Consider the following 23,648-nt stretch of genomic DNA (forward strand, 5'->3'; position numbering starts at 1 on the left):
GGCAATTGAAACGATCGATTATTGATTATGATTGTCAATTCAAAGTTAGTTTTTTAGGATTTAAAAAATTCTAAATACTTTAACATATGTTATAGTTTCAACTATTATATATATTTGTAAATGACATAGAATTTATTATCAGTTAGATAGTACACAGTTCATATTTTTATTACATCAAATTATTTTTATAATTTTATAATATAATTTTCGTGATTTTTACGTATTCAGTCAAAATTAAAATTTGAATGCTTGTAAAAAAAATTGTGACTATGTATTTCTTTTATTTTTCAACTGCTATTGTAAAAATATTTTAGGATGCTTGTATTAAATTTTCAAATCTTATGTCTAAAAAGAAAAACTTAAAGAATTTCTATCCAATTTCTAACCTAACTTACGATGTCCGTTTACCACAAATGGTAGGAGAGGGGGTATGGCGCACGGCCCACGAGGATCACCAGTTTTCGGTTGCAACGCATTAATGGAAGTAGAATCATGGAAAAATAAATTTATGAAACAAGTTGGCTTACCTGTTTGTTCCACTGATCGCTTCAATTGTTGTATCCGCTTGATGTGATGGGAATGACGCAGTAGAATTCCGCCATTGAACATTGCTCGAGTGTAAGGCCGACCCACATTAAAAACGTGAACATCCATTGAAATCAACAAATATCAAGGTAAGAGTTTAATGTTTAATTTCTCAAATCCATTAATTAATCAATATTTAAAAATAATTCTATCCTCATACTACCTAAAAAAAGTATTTACAATTCTATCGCTAGTAGTTACTTACTAATTCTTTGACAATCATAATCGTTCGTAGTGTTCTTCTGTCCGGGTCAATTGTAATGTTAATATCACGCACAAAATATGTCCGGATTTAGGGAAACATTAATCTGGTTTCGAAACGAGCATTTTCTACAAAGACCTACCTCATCCGGACAGGCGTTGTGCTTTCCACAAATCAACGCCAGGAGTCATGTGACATTGGCGTCGTAGCCGAGTGACTTTCTCATAGTAATTTCCGTCTTAAAATACGTATTTCATAGCATCGGCTTCTCTCTGGTCTGTGGAATTCTTTTTCATAAATGTCTCATAAAAATAATAAGTTTTTCAAACAAACTGCAGCAGTAATATAGTGACCCGTTTTTACACTCAGACAAATACATTTTGAACATAATCTACAGTAGCCATATTAATATAACTCATAATTCTGACTACATTCCTATTTGTTTGTTAATAAATGATAATTTGTTATGTGATGAAATGATTAAACCATTAAAAGTGTAATTTAGATATAATTAAATAGACATTGTTAATTGGTAGCATTTGGTTCTACTTTGTGGTGTATACAATATACTAGGGTAACATTGTTACCGCTTTATAACCGTGAAATCAGGTGACAATCACAGTGACAAATTATCAAGCAACTATAGCGGTCAGTCAATCTAAATTATTCAGACTCTCATATTTTATATGTATGTTCCCTCTGGCTATCAAAGTATTGCTAATGGATTATTTTAATAACTAGGTTATATTCTTTTGGCCCATACGTTTCACCAGAAGACTTCAAGACGACTACTATGACGAATTTTACACCGGCGAAAACAACAACGCCCGACCAGCTGCAGATGGACTTGGCCCGTGAGAGGGAGAAATACTTGGAGGAGTTTAATTTCTCGTTTTGTGAAGATGCCAACAAGTTTGAAAAACTGGCAAAGATTGGTCAAGGCACATTTGGGTATTTAATAATAATATTATGTTATTGATGTTATTAAATCTACAATATGATAGGAAGATCAGGAAAGACTAGGAAAAGCTAATAAGAGTTAAGATTGTATCGTTCTAAAACAAATACTTTTACGTCCCAAAAATTCAAAACAATGCACTATAATATTTTAAACAAACCAAAACAAATTTTGCAGTCCAGCAATCATAGTTGCGCATATATAGTGTATTAGTCACATTGGTTACTTACAAACATAAAATATTGCAAAACAATATTTTTGAAAATAGACATTTTAGGTACCTAATATAGTACATATATATCATATTTTCAAAACCCTGATATTTTAGTTTTTTTTTTTTTTTTAAAGTAGTTTTATTCATTAACTGTTATTCAACTGATTAATTATAACTTATAATAAGTATTTTATTATTATTATTATTACTACTTTTTAGTGAAGTGTTCAAAGCAAGAGATAAGAAAGATCCTAAATTGATAGTGGCTATGAAAAGAATTCGAATGGAAAATGAAAAAGAAGGAGTAAGTTAATACATTTTTATAATTTTATAGTTAAAAGCTTTAGGGGATAAGCACCCATGTATCAATAGATCCTTAACATTTACTTTTAATATTGTAAACGCTAATTGCGTCTACGGTAATCACTCTAAAATTTAAATGTAGAGTGCTAATTGATATTTATTTTTTTACAAGGAAAATAATTGAGGAATCATGTTTTTGTTTAATGTGCGCTGGAACATATTATGTAATAGCACGTCATATTTTTTTAGAAGCTTAATGAATTGTGAAGACTGATTATTAATACACATTTATTTTTTTTTAAAGAATTGTGTTTCTATATGCTAATATACAAGTGTTACACAAATATATAAAAAATATATAATAAATATACCCATTGAATATAATTGTTTATATTACTATTAATTTTTATATAACATTTTTTTTTATCAATCTTAGTTTCCGATTACTGCTCTAAGAGAAATTCGAATATTACAAAAATTAAAACACGATAATATAGTAAGCCTTTTGGAAATCTGTCAAACTAAAGGTAATTATAATTTAAACATCAACATTTTATTTTTCTGTTATATTAATATCACATTTAATGTTGTATAGCCACTCGGGATAATAATTATCGTTCAACATTTTATTTGGTGTTTGAATTCTGTGAACATGATTTGGCTGGCTTGCTGTCAAATACTAAGGTGAAGTTCAGTCTTGGAGAGATTAAGCAAGTAGTCCAACAAATGTTCAATGGTCTCTTCTACATACACAGCAACAAAGTATATAATATTATACCTAATAAAAATAATGATATTTTTAGAACTGTGTACATTTGTGAAAATCGAAACTTATGTTATGTTTTATGTATCAGATATTACATCGCGACATCAAAACAGCAAATATATTGATCACAAAAACTGGGAAAGTAAAATTAGCTGATTTTGGTCTGGCCAGAGCTTTCAGTACTCAGAAAATTGGACAACCAAATAAGTAATATCATGTTTATTTAATTAACACAACAAAAAAAAAAAAAAAAAATTTAAAATGTATGAAATAATTTGTTTAACATTTCTATTTACCATGCTAAATATATTTTTATCGTCGTTCCCCCGAAATCTTGGTCTATCATCGCTTTATGTATCACCCAACTATAAAGTATATGGTCTAGTTGTCTACTAATAATTCGTGTTCTACAATAGATAAAATGCTCACATTGGTATTTCATACTATTTTTTATCTTTATATTTCCTAGTTCATATCAACCATTAAAGCAAGACTATCAATTAAAGGTAAAGAAAATGTGTATTATGAATGAAAACTTATTTGAGAGGTACATGGCAGCCTTAAATAAAAGTGGTAAAATTTTTAATTTCTTCATAAGAGATGAGAAAATTTGTAGATAGGTTTAATTAATTACAGTTTTAGATAGAGTGCATACGTATTTTGTTCATAACTTGTTTATACATTTTTCATTTTTTATTCACTGAAAATCTTTATTTTCTACTTTTTATAAAATGTAGATATTTTTATATACATTGCTGTAATTTCTTTATATGGTAGTCAGAAGTGGTAGTCTACGTTCATTGATATATATAATAATTTTTTTTCGGTATAGAGCATATTGAAAGATATAGCCTTTTTCCAGCATATTCAATGAATTCTATAGATTCATTATTATTATTTTTTAAATTGCTTCATTTGCATATTATACCATAAGTTGCTAAAATAATAACATTTTGGTATAACTGAGTAAAAAAAAAATTAATTAATTAAAATTCATATATATATATTATTTTGAAATGATCATGCTATGTTTAATTTTATGTAGTTTTATTTGTTTTTAAAATATTATAAATTAGCTATTATCATTTGCTGTTAGGTAATCAGATTTTGATATAATCAAGTGAACTCACATACTTATTATGCCACATACAACAATGGTAATGTAAGAGTAATGCTGAACCTATATAGATATTAAATAAAATAATTCTATTATTCAATTAAATTATATAAATACCGGTACTTAAAACAAATTAACATAACATTTTACACGATCTACTAAAATAAGTTTTTTTTCAGTTTAATAATTAATGCATAATGGTAATAAAATATTTTAAAAATATAAACCATTTAATCTATAACATTTAATGTTAATACCACATAATAATTATATAAATATTTTAGATATACTAATCGAGTTGTTACATTATGGTATCGACCTCCCGAGTTGCTGCTTGGCGATCGTAACTATGGTCCGCCTGTAGACTTATGGGGAGCTGGATGTATTATGGCTGAAATGTGGACTCGTTGTCCAATTATGCAGGGTAATTCTGAGCAACAACAGTTAATTTTGATATCAAAACTATGTGGTTCAATAACACCAGAAGTCTGGCCTAAAGTTAAATCTTTAGAACTGTACAATCGAATTGAATTATTGAAAAGACAAGATCGAAAGGTTATTATTCAAATTTACCTACCAATTAGGTTTTGTTTTTAATGCTTAACTAACTATTTGATTTGTAGGTGAAGGAACGATTAATGCCCTATGTTCGTGATTCATTGGGTTGTGATCTATTGGATAAACTCTTGGTATTAGATCCAGCTAAAAGATTTGATGCCGATTCAGCTTTAAACCACAACTTCTTCTGGACAGATCCTATGCCATGTGATCTATCTAACATGTTGTCTCAACAAACACAAAGTAATTTTGAATATTTTGCTCCACGCAGATTCAATAATCACCAATCTTCTGCAATGCGACCAGAATCGACTGTTCCAATTCAAGGGACGTCTGCATCTGCTACTTCAAGTTTTAATGAAGGTGATTTCACTCGCAAGTGAATATGGGTTATGCGGTCACTCATAACTATAATACTTTTATCATTTATATTATTTGTATGGATTATTCAGTTAACCAATCATAATTGTTCACACTAAAACAAGTTTATTAAATATTTACATAATTAACAAATTACTATGTATCATGAATATTCTTAAAATTTCTAAATAAAATTATTTTTAACTCTAAATTAGATTTTCTTTTTTCGTTTTAAAACGATAGTGTACAAAATTATTTGTACAGTTATTATAAAAACGAATTTTAGGTTTATACTATAGGAACATTTCGCATCCGTGCATCAAAAACTTACATAACTGTATTTCATATAGTGCAATATTACATGTCATATGGTTATATGATCAGTTTGTAATAAATGCTGTATTTTTTGGTGATTAAATACCTAAATATAATCTATTCGAATCTTTTATAAGCTATTTACAGTTTGAATTAATGATGTATTGAAAATAGAACTTAAACAGTCCGTCATCCAGAATCGATTACTTTCATCCCGGTTGCATTCTTATTTTTCTATTCAGAAACCACTTTTTTGTACATGGAAGTAATTATCTTTGTCTAATATTTACACATCCCTCAGAGTTCCCAACTTCTTCTATTTTAATTTCTTTAATACATTAATGACATACTTTCATTAATTCAATGATGCTACTATTCACTGATAATTTAAACATTTCCCAATTTTTTTTAGATGCAAAGCAGAATTTTTTTCTCATTACATTTTGGCATAGTTTAAATGTCAACGATTCTTTAACAACCTCTTTTTTGGTAGGGAATTGAATCTATTTGGTACTTCAAGAGGTTAGGTTAGGTGTCAAGCTTTTCTGCCTAACAAATAAATTTTTATCGATATTAATTACAAAAAAACTAATAATGATTGAAAATTGCAAATACCTGTGAATAGTTCAACTTAAGTCAAAAATGTTTGAAAATTACATGGTGGATAGAATAAATTTATATAAACATTCGGTGAAAATTTCATTTATCTATAGTCATTTGTGTTAAAGTTACATCAAAAACCAAAATCGATTTTGTCGAAAACTTATTGTGCCTAAAATTTCCCGTTTTCCCTTAATTTTTAGTTTGTTTTTCTCGATTATTTAGAAAAGTATTAAGAATTTTTTTACTTTTAACTCCCCATAATACCAACTAGATACACTTTCTGATCGAACAAGGTACTGAAGTCAAAAATCAAAGCACTTTTACTGCCCCAAAACGTGATGACAGACACAAAAAAAAAATAATAATAAAAACACACATCATGGTGAAATCAATACATTCATCGCTCCGCTCAGAATCTAAAAATTCTCAATACTTTTTAAAAGCGTAAGAAAAAACAAAAACAATTAAGAAAAAAATGTGTAATTTGTTATTCTTTTTAGTTTACTAAACATAACTTTCTTACCACGGAGTTTGATGCGGTGTACCAACAAAGTCAGTGTTGATGTTTTTTTTCATTAACGACTTCCGTTAATTAAAACATTTTCCTGGGTCTTGAATATTTATTTGTTCCTACATATCATTTTAATACATTTTAATATTAGCCTATACCGTATACAACATAATAATGTACTTTAATAGTCTCAAGTATCCACGAATTATATTTGACTTCAGACTTTTTATATAAATAATAGATATAATAATAATAAATTTAAATATAATTTGGTTTATTATAGGGTTGCTATTGATTTTAAAATTCAGTATGGATGAATAAGAAATTATCAATTCGTTATTAGATTAGATACCAATTTTAAAAAATTGTTTCACATTTACAAAGCAATAAATGCGATGAAATATTATGATCACTACGGCTACGCTGGGTATTAAAGGACCTTAACACTAAAAAAATAAGTATATCTTAAAAATGAATATAGGGTTAAGTGAAATAAAAACAGATTTACCGTTAAAATATATTTACAACTATTATTTAGCCTGTGTAATTATTTGAAAATATGCGTGACATCATAATTTCATCGCCGCCGATTACTTTGTACACAGGGTTGGGCAAGATACACAAAAAGCAGTATCGAGATACTAGATATGAGATACTTTGCTTTGAAGTGTCGCGATACAAGATACTCGATACTTGAAATATATTCATGATATGCCGATATTACAAAAATATTCTCAAATATTCTCTAACGTGTTAAATATTCTTTAACCCATAAAATAAGCTTTTTTATGCAAAATAAATTTTTTCCTATGAATTCTGTGTTTCATGAATCGTAAAAATTTCTCACACCCATTTAATTGCATAGACTAGAAACAAATATGTAAAATCATAAAAATCCGACCTCTACTTATAAGTCAGCTAATATACTTAAGTTATTGATATAAACATTTTTAATGATACAAAGTTCAAATATTATGTATCTATCGTTACACGTAATTTACAATGATAAGTTCATTAAATGGTCCAATTCAAAATTAAACATAAATATTTATTTGTACGGCCATCAACTATTTTAGGACTGTTAGTTGTCCAGCGTGTTATTATCGTGCAACTATATTTATACACGTTTGTAGATATTAGACGCTAACAGATTTTAGTGGTACCAATAGTTTTTATTATTTAGTTATACTTTATATAAAAAAAAATATAACAATTTTCAGTTGTATAGTCATTTAAACAATCGACGAATTAAACACAAATTTTTAATCATATAGATATAATATCATTTCGTATTTTAACGTACAATAAAGTGCACGAGGATCAGCTAGTTATTATTATATTTCACCTTTAAAAAAATGTACAATTTCATTTATTCTTTATGCATTTTGTGTATGCCAATCAATGTTATGACAAGCAACAAAATGGCGGCCTTCTCCATGCGAGCTTCACTGATAACAATTTAAATAATATAAGAGTACCTTATCTAGGTAGTATAAAGGTGAGTGGTACGGTTTAAGATATACAGGTTAGATAAATCTATACGTATGCGGTCCGAAAGTGTTATGATTAGGTTAGGTTAGTATTCATCAATACATATTTTCACAACATCTATAACGCTCTAGTAGTAGATAGGACTTATAATATCATTGATTTTAAATAGTAAACTTATAATTTAGATTTATGTAAGCACATTTATACTATTTTATACGCAACCTTTTTTTTATTTAACTCCCCGATGTTTTGTTACTCACCATAAACTGTAGTACTGTATTCTGTAACGAGTGCAACAATCAAATAATGCCTCGTATATGTTGTGTGGTTGGATGTCAAACTGTATATAAATTCAACGAAGAAAAAGTGTCAACTTTTTCTTTCCCAAAAAATTAAGAGATGCAAAATAATATCGATCTCAGCTATGTAAGAAAATATTATAGACTATTTACTCAAATTGTACTTACGCTTGTAGTTATTGCCAATTATCGTATTGTAGTAATACTATAAAAATAAATAATTCTCAATATATACAATATATAGTAGTATATTAGTATATATAGATTTTACAAAATTTTTAGAATATTTTGGGTTCTTAAATTACTTTTATAGGAATGTAATACTTTTAATAAGTATTCTAAACAGTAATTAAGAATAATTTTGGGGAAAGTATGTTAAAAGTATTTTCAATAACACCCAAGACGGCAAGTAAATGTCCATATACCTGTGTAATAGAATTTATCGGCTCATCCGAGTTGGGTTCCGAGTACTAGGGGTTACTCGCAGGTATTATACTAGTTGGGTCCCAGATTTTTAAAGTTACTATACTAGTTGGGTCCCGGATTTTTATAGGTACAATACTAGATGGGTCCCAAATTTTTTTAGGTACTCGACTAGTTCCTGAATATTTTATGGTAAGTACTACACTATACTAAAATTTTCATTCTCATTTTGGCAGACTGTCTATGATCAATTTAACCACAGGTATGGTTAAAAAATTTTTTTACAGTTTTTTTTTTTAAATATTAAAATATATAATAAAAAAATTACAGGAATAATCAATCGATTTGATTTTGTAAAATTAATATCGTATACATTCTTAAAAACACACATGTGATTTTTCAAAAAATATTATTTTATTTGTATTTATATTATATAATTATTTTAACATTTTTAATATTTTTTCACTTACACTTATATAGGTATATTTATATTATATAATATGTATTGTCATACTTGGTTTTTAACATTTTTAATATTTTTAGCAACACAAAAGTGATTTTGTGAAGTTGATTTTTTATAAAATATTAATAACTTATATTATAATGGAAAAGCAACAAAAAAAAAAAAAAAAAAAAAACTGTAAAAAACATACTAAACTATACCTGTGCTCTAAATAGATTATAGACAGTCCTAAGTCTGTTAAAATGGAAAGGAAAATGTTAATTATAGTGTAGTACTTACCAAAAAATATTCAAGAACTAATGTTGTAGCTAAAATAATTCAGGACCGAACTAGTGTAGTAGGTACCTATAAAAATCCGAGACCCAACTAGTATAGTACCTACAAAAATCTGGGACCCAACTAGTGTAGTACCTAAAATAATTCGTGACCCAACTAGTGTAGCAATTTTAAATTTGAGACCCAACTCGGATGCAGCTGAATATACATATAACATATAAATAATGTACATCAATGACATATTTTGTTAAAATATTTGTATACACATAACACGAATACATTGTTATGATATTATAATTAATCAATAGGTACTTATATTATAATTAAGAGGACGTTTCACCCGCATGTGTTGTCTCCGTCTTACAAGTGCGTAACATTGCAAAAACTGTTTCGCGCGGGAATGAACCGAGCAAGATACAGTTATAACTAAGAAACGAAATTTTCACCACGTAAAAAGGAGAATTTTTCTGTGCAATATAGTTTTTATTTTTTCGATATCACTTATACAAAAAAAAATTCTTATTGTTTTATAATACATTAATTTTGTGTTTTTTAAGCATGAATAACTTTTTTTGTAGTTCTGATATCGAAAAAATAAAAACCCTATTGCACAGACAAAATTCTCCTCTTTATGCGGTGAAAATTTCGTTTCTTAGTTATACCTATATCTTTCTCGGTCCTTTCCCGCGCGAAACAGTTTTTGCAATGTTACGCACTTGTAAGACGGAGACAACACATGCGGGTGAAACGTCCTCTTAAGAATAAAATAATAATTGCTAATCGCTATTTATTATAAATCACGTAGTTCTTTAATTAATAATTATTATTGATTGTTCTTTATTAATTATTTGCTAATTGCTTTTCATCGTTTGTGCTGTGTATTTGTTCGTAGCCCATTCGGCTCCTGTTTCTCTAATCGGCTCCCGTTTTACAAAAAGGTCAATTCCCAAACGGCTCCCATCCAAAAAGGTCTAACGAACAAGTAAATTCCTAAACGGCTCCGGTTTTTTATACACCACAAATTCCTTCCCACTTTATACAGACTTAGGACTGTCTCAAAAGAGGTGTGGTTAAAAATGTCTTGGTGTACACTATGTAAATTATTAAAATTATATAAAAAAAAGCGTATAGTATAATATTTAATTTTTAATTTTTAACGTTAAAAAAATATTTAAAAAATGTAAAAAATGTATAAATAAAAATATTTAAAAAAATCATATTATATCGGGTAAATTTGTTAAGCACAATTTTTTTATATAGTCTATGCGTGATATTTTATTAGATGAAAATTCGCAAATGATTTTTTCGGCGAACTCTTGCTTTTTTTCGATCTTGGTGTATTAAAATAACTTCGAGCTTTAATTTGAATTTCAGATTGTATATTGATTAGTATATGTGTGTATATACTGTACAACAACAGAAATACAAGGAGCGTAATAACATCAACGGTATTGTGTATGCTGTTTTGGAAGACAGGCGTGCATATATCTAATAATTATTGTAGAGTTTACAATTATACATTTATACCTATTTGAATATTTTTTTTTGGACGGGAGCCGTTTCGGAACCGACCTGTTCATTATACCTTTTTGGACAGGAGCCGTTTGGGATCCGACGGTGTATTTATCCGGCAAAACATAATAAAGCAAACCCACGTATATTAACCATGATTTGTGCCTTGTGGTAGGTACTACTCGAGGTTTATCCAGCGCGACGGTAGTGGCGCGAAGCTAAGTAAAAAAAAAAAGCGAAGCCGTCACTACTGTAGTATAGTACATTACACGAGCCAGAGTTTGACCATTGAATGTGTGTAAATTTGCCCGTTTTCTTTAGTCAGGGCTACAGACCTAATGAATGAACGGATTTGTCTGTTTGTAGTATCAATAGATCGGGCATGATTTGTAGATTATACCTTTGTCATTTTTGAAAAAAATTGGTTGTCTAATGTAAAATAGCAGTGACAACTAGCAGCTATTGCTATTGCTAAAAAACAGCTGATGATATGATAGTATCGCATATTTTCAATTTCCTATTTTATTAGCAGCTGCCAGCTAATATCTAATGCTATAGCCGTTACAAACAGTAATACCAAATAAGCTATAAGATGAATAAATTTAAATTTTAAATTTACTATTGCTATTATCTGCTCTAGGCCTTGTAGGCGAGCAGCAAAGGATTTTACCTGGGTTTTGATGGTGTTGAGTATCTTGTCTTCAAAAATAACAAGTTAATGAGTAAAATTAAACTGAGTTAGATACCTAAGTTATAACTTTATAAGATAATGATTATTAAAAATACTTTTAACTCAGCAAATTTAAAGATAATATGGAGACAATTATTAACTTGACTAAGTTAAAAAAATAAAGTTTATTTAATTTAACTATCATCTATTCACCTGGATCACACATACTAATGGTGATTGCAGCGTAACTTTAAATTTTACTAAATTAAGATTTAACACAAATATTTCATTAGAAATACATCCTACTAATACAATTTATATGCATAGCTGTACTTAAATAATTGTATACAGCGTCATTAAAACAAAATATTAAGTTTATTTTAAATATTATGTGTGAGTTACAACTAGTTAAACCCTAGGTAAAGATTATATGCATTAAAACTAGTCAAATAATATAATATAATATAGAGAATAAAAAGATGTATTATATGAAGAAAAAAAAATAATAATGATAAAATGATGTATTGAAATATTGAATGAAAAAAAATTATTATGATAAAATTATGTATTATATGTTTTATTTCCATACGTATATTAAACATAGTACAAAATGCAAACAATACCACGCAATTATTAGACAAGAATTAACATGTTCACTCAAATACAAACTCTTATGCTTAAAACACAATTCATGTAATAAAATGAGCACATTCTACCCCAGTACATCATCGTAGAATATTGCATTGTCTGTGGTAAACGCTGGCACATATGTTTACTGTCTAGTTCTTCTGTTTAATAATGTGTGTGTAAAGTGGTTAATTATTTCAACATGAATCGTAAGACAAGTGATATTTGGTCTCATTTCACAGTGATAGAAAACACAACATTTGCAAAATGCAATATTTGTAAAAAAAAATATTCTTTTAAGACTAGTATAACTAATTTAAAAACGCATTATTCTATTAGTTGTCGGATACAAATAAATACAGCAAAACAGGTACGTTTATTTTACAATTTTTAAATAAAGAATAGTAAGTAAAGTATAGTAAGGTAAACTCACTAAATTATTAAATAAAAGTTTTTTTTTCTGTAGTCGAACGAAGAAATCGTTGACGATCCAGGTCAAACTTCTAGTGATCAGTTTCCCACATCTTCTTTAAATATACCAAACACAACTCCAACCACACTCGTTCAAAATCCAACTGCATCAACATCTCATGAAATTCCAACTCCATCAACGTCCATTCAAAGTCCAATAGTTAATATCCGTAAAAGAAAACAAACTAACATTTTAGAATATGTACCTAGAAAAATGACATTTGACACACAAAAGAAAATTGATGATGCCCTTATAAAAATTATAACAAACGATTTTCAACCTTTTAAGATAGTTGATGACAAAGGCTTCAGACATTTCGTTATTCTGTTAAATCCTTCATATAAGATTCCGAATCGACATACATTGTCTAAAGTACATATACCAGAATTGTATCAAAAATGTTTAAATTAAACGAAGGAAATGATACAAGCTGAAGCTGAATGTGTTTACATTACGACTGATTGCTGGAGATCCAGGAGTAATATGGGTTATATCGCTATTACATTTCATTTTATTGACAAAAATTTCAGTCTGAAATCTGTTTTGAATGGTTGCCGTGAATTTTCTGAAAGCCACACAGGTTTAAATTTAAGCATAAAAATAAAAATGACATTAGAAGAATGGGATTTAGAAGAAAAAAATTTGTTTTGCAGTATCAGATAACGCAAACAATAAAAAAAGTGCTTTATCCAAACTTGAGTTAAAACATTTTGGATGCTTTGCTCACACGTTAAATTTTATTGTTCAAGGGGCTTTAAAAATTGAATTTAACCTTATAGAAAAAATTAAAACGATTGTGATCCATTTCAGAAAAAGTACATCTGCAAATAAAAAACTTAATAATTAGGTACCGGTAATGGTGCAAAAGAACCGAAAAAGCTTCTTCAGGATGTCAGTACCCGCTGGAATTCAACCCTTGAGCGTATGGTTGAACTTGAAAGCTCTATTCGTGGAACTCTAGGTTTGTTAGATAATCTTTCTGAAGGACTAAGTGTCGAAGAATGGAAAGTAATGAGAACTTTGCATAGTGTTACGACCTTTTGAAGAGGCTACAAGAGCTGTAAGTGGAGATAAATACATGACAGCTTCTTTAGTAATAATATTATCAGAAGGGCTTAAAAATGCATGCAACAAACTCCAAAAAGAAAATTACCATCCAAGAGTAAACAAAGTTGTAGACAAATTATTATCTGGAATGCAGGTTAGAGATCGTTAGGGTTGCATTATTAGTAGTAAGACTTTTGCCGATCCACGTTTTAAAAATATCTCGTTCACTGGAAATCTCTTGCAAACAATTAAAAGTGACATTATAGAAAAAACTGCATCAATAATATCAGATAACAGGACAGTGCAACCTACATCTACCGCTATATCAACAGAAAATGAAAAAGGTTTTTCAATTTGGAGTTCGATTGATTCAAAAGTGGCCCAAGTTCAACCTACAGGAACCAACACCTCTAGAGCTATTATAGAGGTACAGAGGTACTTAGAAGATGCCATACAGAACCGCAATACTGATGCATTAAAATGGTGGATTATCACACAAAAAGAGACAGAACTGATATAGTGTTATGTAATGCCCATTGCGTTGTTTGGTTGTTTCCGTTTTTATAATTCCGTAACTAAGAGGGATACACGTTGCTAACATTCTATCAGATTACGGATACGGTACAATTTCCAATACTTCAAACTTAGGGATACAGTAACCCGATCAGCTGATCGAGTGTCTATTCTATATTGTTCTGTGGTGGTAGGTATACCAATATAAAGGTATTTTTTCCATGAATCCGGAATCTTGGAAAAATAAATTTATGAAACAATTTGGCTTACCTGTTTGTTCCACTGATCGCTTCAATTGTTGTATCCTCTTGATTGTGATGGGAATGACGCAGTAGAATTCCGCCATTGAACATTGCTCGACTGTAAGGCCGACCCACATTAAAAACGTGAACATCCATTGAAATCATCAAATATCAAGGTAAGGTTTTAATGTTTAATTTCTCAAATCCATTAGTTAATCAATATTTAAAAATAATTCTATCCTCATACTACCTAAAAAAAAGTATTTACAATTCTATCGCTAGTAGGTACTTACTAATTCTTTGACAATCATAATCATTCGTAGTGTTCTTCTGTCCGGGTCAATTGTAATGCTAATATCACGCACAAAATATGTCCGGATTTAGGGAAACATTAATCTGGTTTCGAAACGAGCATTTTCTACAAAGACCTACCTCATCCGGACAGGCGTTGTGCTTTCCACAAATCAACGCCAGGAGTCATGTGACATTGGCGTCGTAGCCGAGTGACTTTCTCATAGTAATTTCCGTCTTAAAATACGTATTTCATAGCATCGGCTTCTCTCTGGTCTGTGGAATTCTTTTTCATAAATGTCTCATAAAAATAATAAGTTTTTCAAACAAACTGCAGCAGTAATATAGTGACCCGTTTTTACACTCAGACAAATACATTTTGAACATAATCTACAGTAGCCATATTAATATAACTCATAATTCTGACTAAATTCCTATTTGTTTGTTAATAAATGATAATTTGTTATGTGATGAAATGATTAAACCATTAAAAGTGTTATTTAGATATAATTAAATAGACATTGTTAATTGGTAGCATTTGGTTCTACTTTGTGGTGTATACAATATACTAGGGTAACGTTGTTACCGCTTTATAACCGTGAAATCGGGTGACAATCACAGTGACAAATTATCAAGCAACTAGCGGTCAGTCAATCTAAATTATTCAGACTCTCATATTTTATATGTATGTTCCCTCTGGCTATCAAAGTATTGCTAATGGATTATTTTAATAACTAGGTTATATTCTTTTGGCCCATACGTTTCACCAGAAGACTTCAAGACGACTACTATGACGAATTTTACACCGGCGAAAACAACAACGCCCGACCAGCTGCAGATGGACTTGGCCCGTGAGAGGGAGAAATACTTGGAGGAGTTTAATTTCTCGTTTTGTGAAGATGCCAACAAGTTTGAAAAACTGACAAAGATTGGTCAAGGCACATTTGGGTATTTAATAATAATATTATGTTATTGATGTTATTAAATCTACAATATGATAGGAAGATAGCAAAGCTAATAAAAGTTAAGAATGTATCGCTCTAAAACAAATACTTTTACGTCCCAAAATTCAAAACAATGCACTATAATATTTTATACAAACCAAAACAAATTTTGCAGTCCAACAATCATAGTTGCGCATATATAGTGTCTTAGTCACATTGGTTACTTACAAACATAAACTATTGCAAAACAATATTATTGAAAATAGACATTTTAGGTACCTAATATAGTACACATATATCATATTTTCAAAACCCTGATATTTTAAGTATTTTTATTCGTTAACTATTATTTATCTGATTAATTATAATTTATAAACAAGTATTTTATTATTATTATTATTTTTTAGTGAAGTGTTCAAAGCAAGAGACAAGAAAGATCCTAAATTGATAGTGGCTATGAAAAAAATTCTAATGGAAAATGAAAAAGAAGGAGTAAGTTAATACAATTTTATAATTTTATAATTAAAAGCTTTATTATATATTTTATAATTTTATAATTTAAAGCTTATTCAATATTAATAATGTAGGGCTTAAGCACTTTTCAATATCAAACGCTAATTGTGTCTACGGTAATCACTCTAAAATTTAAATGTAGAGTGCTAATAGATATTTTTTTTTTAGAAGGAAAATTGAGGAATCATGTTTTTGTGTAATGTGCGCATGTAATAGCATGTCATATTTTTTTAGAAGCTTAATGAATTGTGAAGACTGATTATTAATACACATTTTATTTTTTTAAAGAATTGTGTTTCTATATGCTAATATACTTTTGTTACACAATAAAATTAATAAGAAAAAAAATATATCTAGTCCAAAAACACATCAATGCTTCTAGCATGGTAGGTTAGGTAGACAATGTTTAAAAATATATAATAAATATACCCATTGAATATAATTGTTTATATTACTATTAATTTTTATATAACATTTTTTTTTATCAATCTTAGTTTCCGATTACTGCTCTAAGAGAAATTCGAATATTACAAAAATTAAAACACGATAATATAGTAAGCCTTTTGGAAATCTGTCAAACTAAAGGTAATTATAATTTAAACATCAACATTTTATTTTTCTGTTATATTAATATCACATTTAATGTTGTATAGCCACTCGGGATAATAATTATCGTTCAACATTTTATTTGGTGTTTGAATTCTGTGAACATGATTTGGCTGGCTTGCTGTCAAATACTAAGGTGAAGTTCAGTCTTGGAGAGATTAAGCAAGTAGTCCAACAAATGTTCAATGGTCTCTTCTACATACACAGCAACAAAGTATATAATATTATACCTAATAAAAATAATGATATTTTTAGAACTGTGTACATTTGTGAAAATCGAAACTTATGTTATGTTTTATGTATCAGATATTACATCGCGACATCAAAACAGCAAATATATTGATCACAAAAACTGGGAAAGTAAAATTAGCTGATTTTGGTCTGGCCAGAGCTTTCAGTACTCAGAAAATTGGACAACCAAATAAGTAATATCATGTTTATTTAATTAACACAACAAAAAAAAAAAAAAAATTTAAAATGTATGAAATAATTTGTTTAACATTTCTATTTACCATGCTAAATATATTTTTATCGTCGTTCCCCCGAAATCTTGGTCTATCATCGCTTTATGTATCACCCAACTATAAAGTATATGGTCTAGTTGTCTACTAATAATTCGTGTTCTACAATAGATAAAATGCTCACATTGGTATTTCATACTATTTTTTATCTTTATATTTCCTAGTTCATATCAACCATTAAAGCAAGACTATCAATTAAAGGTAAAGAAAATGTGTATTATGAATGAAAACTTATTTGAGAGTACATGGCAGCCTTAAATAAAAGTGGTAAAATTTTTAATTTCTTCATAAGAGATGAGAAAATTTGTAGATAGGTTTAATTAATTACAGTTTTAGATAGAGTGCATACGTATTTTGTTCATAACTTGTTTATACATTTTTCATTTTTTATTCACTGAAAATCTTTATTTTCTACTTTTTATAAAATGTAGATATTTTTATATACATTGCTGTAATTTCTTTATATGGTAGTCAGAAGTGGTAGTCTACGTTCATTGATATATATAATAATTTTTTTTCGGTATAGAGCATATTGAAAGATATAGCCTTTTTCCAGCATATTCAATGAATTCTATAGATTCATTATTATTATTTTTTAAATTGCTTCATTTGCATATTATACCATAAGTTGCTAAAATAATAACATTTTGGTATAACTGAGTAAAAAAAAAATTAATTAATTAAAATTCATATATATATATTATTTTGAAATGATCATGCTATGTTTAATTTTATGTAGTTTTATTTGTTTTTAAAATATTATAAATTAGCTATTATCATTTGCTGTTAGGTAATCAGATTTTGATATAATCAAGTGAACTCACATACTTATTATGCCACATACAACAATGGTAATGTAAGAGTAATGCTGAACCTATATAGATATTAAATAAAATAATTCTATTATTCAATTAAATTATATAAATACCGGTACTTAAAACAAATTAACATAACATTTTACACGATCTACTAAAATAAGTTTTTTTTTCAGTTTAATAATTAATGCATAATGGTAATAAAATATTTTAAAAATATAAACCATTTAATCTATAACATTTAATGTTAATACCACATAATAATTATATAAATATTTTAGATATACTAATCGAGTTGTTACATTATGGTATCGACCTCCCGAGTTGCTGCTTGGCGATCGTAACTATGGTCCGCCTGTAGACTTATGGGGAGCTGGATGTATTATGGCTGAAATGTGGACTCGTTGTCCAATTATGCAGGGTAATTCTGAGCAACAACAGTTAATTTTGATATCAAAACTATGTGGTTCAATAACACCAGAAGTCTGGCCTAAAGTTAAATCTTTAGAACTGTACAATCGAATTGAATTATTGAAAAGACAAGATCGAAAGGTTATTATTCAAATTTACCTACCAATTAGGTTTTGTTTTTAATGCTTAACTAACTATTTGATTTGTAGGTGAAGGAACGATTAATGCCCTATGTTCGTGATCCATTGGGTTGTGATCTATTGGATAAACTCTTGGTATTAGATCCAGCTAAAAGATTTGATGCCGATTCAGCTTTAAACCACAACTTCTTCTGGACAGATCCTATGCCATGTGATCTATCTAACATGTTGTCTCAACAAACACAAAGTAATTTTGAATATTTTGCTCCACGCAGATTCAATAATCACCAATCTTCTGCAATGCGACCAGAATCGACTGTTCCAATTCAAGGGACGTCTGCATCTGCTACTTCAAGTTTTAATGAAGGTGATTTCACTCGCAAGTGAATATGGGTTATGCGGTCACTCATAACTATAATACTTTTATCATTTATATTATTTGTATGGATTATTCAGTTAACCAATCATAATTGTTCACACTAAAACAAGTTTATTAAATATTTACATAATTAACAAATTACTATGTATCATGAATATTCTTAAAATTTCTAAATAAAATTATTTTTAACTCTAAATTAGATTTTCTTTTTTCGTTTTAAAACGATAGTGTACAAAATTATTTGTACAGTTATTATAAAAACGAATTTTAGGTTTATACTATAGGAACATTTCGCATCCGTGCATCAAAAACTTACATAACTGTATTTCATATAGTGCAATATTACATGTCATATGGTTATATGATCAGTTTGTAATAAATGCTGTATTTTTTGGTGATTAAATACCTAAATATAATCTACTCGAATACGAGATACTGCTAACAACGAGCAAAACGTTAGGTCCCGGCACAAGCTCATATGATTGTATGTTAAAATATACGTCTACAACGAGTATGGTTATTACGAGGTATCGGCTATTACGAGTAAAATAAAACGAACTTGACTAACGACCTTTCGGTTATTACGAACAGTTACCTGCAAGATAAGAACTTTTGGCTATTATTTATGTAACATTTATTATTTAGGTCTAACACTAGAAAGATTTTATTTCACAAAATATGAAGGCACAGATGCTGAAAGAAAAGTGTTGTCTTTATTAGAAACATCGGTCAACAGTAAATACATGAAGCAAAGTTCGATCAAAGATTATTTTAAGAAATTAAATTCAAGTGTTTTATAATTATGTTTAAGTAATATTTATAGATAAATAAAGTAATAAATCTCCAATTATAATAATTAATAATAAATGTATGTATAAATAATGTATGTGCATACATGTATAAATTCAGTATTAATTTCGATTATAAGTCAAATAAAAAAAGTCGTCGGTTTTATTTTTGTATTTCCCGTTATTAATCGGTTACAATGAATGCTCGTTCTAACCACATATTATAACGAGATACCGGTTATAACGAGAAAAACTATCTGGCCCTTGAAACTCGTTATAACCGATTTCTACTGTAATTTAAAATTCATTGGCGACGAATGACGCGCGCACGCACATTCACCCTGTCTAACGCATGACGCACGTACGCACAGGACAGGCCACCGGAGTCTTGGTCACGTGATCGATGCTTGTAGGCGGAGACTGACCGCCGCCGGACGAAAACTGGTCGCCGCCGAGTAATGATCTCATTTTGAATAGAGTATGTACTACTATATTATAATTTGTGATTCTTTATTTCTAAAATGGTTTCTAAAACATATAAACAGAAATTACGAAAAAGGAGAAATAACTATTTAGAATAAAAAACGACAATTACAATGTGTATGGATGAATGTTTAATAAAGATAATAAATAAATGGCTACGATGTAATGACACTAAACAATACATTTTGAACGATGGCCTCGAGAGGGTAAAAATGTACATATTATAATAATGGGAAAAAAATTGAATATGATTTTTTTTTAAAATAGAGTATATTAAATAAACAAACATAATAATAAAATAAATTAATAAAAACATAAATAATTACATATTACAAGCCAGTCCATAAGAATAATATGTTATAAAAAACTACTGATATCCCAACAAAAACACTTCGTCGAACTCCGTGTAAAAAATTGCTAAGTAATAAAAACTAGTCATCTATAAGACTTCAGCATTATAAAGATGTGATATCATGAATAAATGTTAAGTAAGTTAAATTTTAAATTAATTGATTCTATCTCAATCATTTATTTACTTTGCTAGACTTTATTTATTTCGACAAATAAACATGTCTGTTCATAACTGGACTATTTAACAAATTTTAATGACAAATGTTACTAAATTTGTTTTATAAAAAAGTCTTAATTATTAATTTATAAAGAAAATCAATTCTAGCAAAGTAAATAAAGGATTGAGATAGAATCAATTAATTTAAAATTTAATTTACTTAGCATTTATTCATGATATCACATCTTTATAATTTTGAAGTCTTATAGATGACTAGTTTTTTTACTTGGCAATTTTTTACACGTAGTTCGACGAAGTGTTTTTGTTAGGATAGATTATACAGGTTCCCTCATTACGAAAATATCGAAAAAACAGGAGTAGGAGAAAATGACGTTGTGACGTCATCGTCGTACAAACTATAAAACGATAACAAGTATTTCGTACGTTTATACATGATAAATTAAATAAGTATGTCAGCAATTTACCGGGTTTTAGACTAATCGCGCACCCACCCTCCGCCCATACAATATGTACTGTGACGTAAGCATTTCTCCGTTTTTCATTGGTCCGCCGCTGCCTCCACCGCTCATAGCGATTCTGCGATCGTGCTCCCATGGCCCATCTCATCAGCTGCTTAGCATGACCCATGATAAATTATATAATTATAATAATTATTTTATTACAATAACATTAAAATATCCTCTATTGTACGTTTATTACTTCCGGAGTCCCACAAGGTGGGCACTTGTCTCCACTTTTATTTAATATTCTAATAAATACTTTATGCGAATCTGTTGCCAGCAAAATGCTATTATTTGCGGATGATGTAAAATTATTTAATTGCGTTCAATCTGAGAGTGATGCTATTTCGTTACAAGAATCGTTGAATAAGTTAGTCCATTGGTGTAATACAGTTGGGTTAGAGCTGGCAATTCATAAATGTAAAGTTATGTCTTTTTTGAGACGTCACTCAATTATTCAATATGATTATTCTATTGATAACGTGATATTACAGCGAATTAACCAAGTTGAAGATTTAGGTTTTATTTTTACTCCAACGTTATTGTTTGCACCTCATATTGACTGGATAGTAGGCAAAGCATTGTGATCATTAGGGTTTATAAGGCGATATGCAGGGTCGGTCATATCTGTAAGATGTTTGTTAATATTATATACTACTCTAGTTAGATCAATTGTAGAGTAATTATTACTGTATATAACTATACATTATCAGCATTCCGCTTAGTGAGGCAAATCCATTTTAAAATTTGGCCGCTGTACAATTGAGCGCTGCCCTGCAGACTTTTTTTGGCATTATACATTTAAACAGATTTATAGTATTTATACTATTTATATTTATTATTCTAATTAATTTCATTTTTTATACTAGTCATTACTCAATAGACAGTAGACAGTAGTACTGTAGTATGTAGTAAACACTAGTTCAAAAAACTATGACGGTCATGGTGGTAAAATATTATATTATAATTTATACTTTATAGTCAGATAGTCCAATATTCTACAAAAAATGAAAATTACTCCAAGTGCTATACAATATACAAATATGAAAATTCGTAATATATACATTAATAGGTATGTGGTATTTACTGTCTTACTGACTACTGCCTACTTAATAATTAGCATTTTATTATAATAAAAAAAATAGTAAATTGATAAAAATAAAGCATGATAAAAAAAATAAAAAATATGGTTTAAAAACATGATAACATTTTTTTTTAAATGATTAAAAAAAACATGATAAAAACATTTAAAAAATTGTTACTCCGAAACTTCTGACGAGGTTGTTTCTCCTGTTATTGTTAGTATACATGGTTCCATAGCATTTATCATATCGTCCATGATTTCGTCCGCTTTCCATATTCTGTCCTCTTCTTCAATTACATGCTTTATAAAATTTTTCCAATTTTGAGGTGTAACCCTTTCAATTTCAGTGTTCAGCAGTTGGCGAAGATCTTCGATTTTATATGTAGTGTTGTTCTGCTTCTCGTATCCTTTTACCATCGCCCATGCCAATTCAATGGGATTGAATTCACAATGGTACGGTGGCAATCGGAGTACGGTGTGTCCGTTGTCCTTGGCCAAGTTGTCGATTACATAGGATTTGTGCTGGGGTCGTAATTTTCGGCATTCCGCTAGAAGTTCGGGCTTCAACAACGTAGACAATGGTCGCTCATGGACAACATTTTTAGAATTGAGCCACTCTAATATATTTGCCATTTTCCAACTGTTATTTGGAAATTTTTCATTTTTTACCGAATGGTACGGTGTATTGTCCATGGCGATAACAGAATTTGGGTCGAGTTTAGGGATAATGGACTCGAACCACTCTTTGAAGTTATCTCCATTCATCTTATCATGGTAATCTCCGGTGTTTTTTTTTTGAAATGAAGCACAATAGACCACCTGATAGAAAACCATTCTCCGACCCAATATGTAATATAATGAGCCGTTTGCCCTTGCCTGATGGGTTTGACGGACCGGTTGTTAGGCCTTTATTGAAAGCGTCATGTTTGGAGAAAACCGTTTTGTCCTTCCAAACACGATCGACACAATCGCCGGCATTCAACTAAGTCTCGTCTAAATAATATATAGATCGGTTTTCTTTTCTAAATTTACGAATGTCGTACAGGTATTTACGACGCCAAACGATTAGGTCTTCTCTCTCAGTCAGCACACTGCACCTTTTTCTTTTTGAAAATAC

General features: G+C 29.1%; 3 protein-coding genes across 3 annotated transcripts; 2 read left to right on the forward strand and 1 right to left on the reverse strand.

Moving 5' to 3' along the window:
• The first annotated feature begins 376 nt into the window (after positions 1-376).
• LOC149057070 (cyclin-dependent kinase 9-like) lies at positions 377-5,171 on the forward strand. Its single transcript, XM_089223498.1, has 8 exons — positions 377-674; positions 1,529-1,738; positions 2,179-2,263; positions 2,699-2,789; positions 2,858-3,024; positions 3,117-3,235; positions 4,430-4,700; positions 4,769-5,171. The coding sequence occupies exons 2-8, from the start codon at positions 1,581-1,583 to the stop codon at positions 5,084-5,086; spliced, it is 1,209 nt and encodes a 402-aa protein (XP_089079624.1). The 5' UTR covers positions 377-674; positions 1,529-1,580; the 3' UTR covers positions 5,087-5,171.
• A 9,465-nt stretch (positions 5,172-14,636) lies between these two features.
• LOC149057071 (cyclin-dependent kinase 9-like) lies at positions 14,637-19,240 on the forward strand. Its single transcript, XM_089223589.1, has 8 exons — positions 14,637-14,703; positions 15,557-15,766; positions 16,170-16,254; positions 16,770-16,860; positions 16,929-17,095; positions 17,188-17,306; positions 18,499-18,769; positions 18,838-19,240. Exons 2-8 carry the CDS (start codon positions 15,609-15,611, stop codon positions 19,153-19,155), a joined length of 1,209 nt encoding a protein of 402 aa, XP_089079715.1. The 5' UTR covers positions 14,637-14,703; positions 15,557-15,608; the 3' UTR covers positions 19,156-19,240.
• A 3,465-nt stretch (positions 19,241-22,705) lies between these two features.
• Positions 22,706-23,296, reverse strand: LOC149057072 (uncharacterized). The gene has a single exon (XM_089223281.1). The coding sequence runs from the start codon at positions 23,294-23,296 to the stop codon at positions 22,706-22,708; it is 591 nt and encodes a 196-aa protein (XP_089079407.1).
• Positions 23,297-23,648: the final 352 nt, after the last annotated feature.

Source organism: Diuraphis noxia, unplaced genomic scaffold, assembly GCF_037042655.1.
Source record: "Diuraphis noxia isolate RWA-SAM2 unplaced genomic scaffold, SU_Dnox_SAM2 contig0003, whole genome shotgun sequence".
In the NCBI taxonomy this organism is placed as follows: Eukaryota; Metazoa; Arthropoda; class Insecta; order Hemiptera; family Aphididae; genus Diuraphis; species Diuraphis noxia.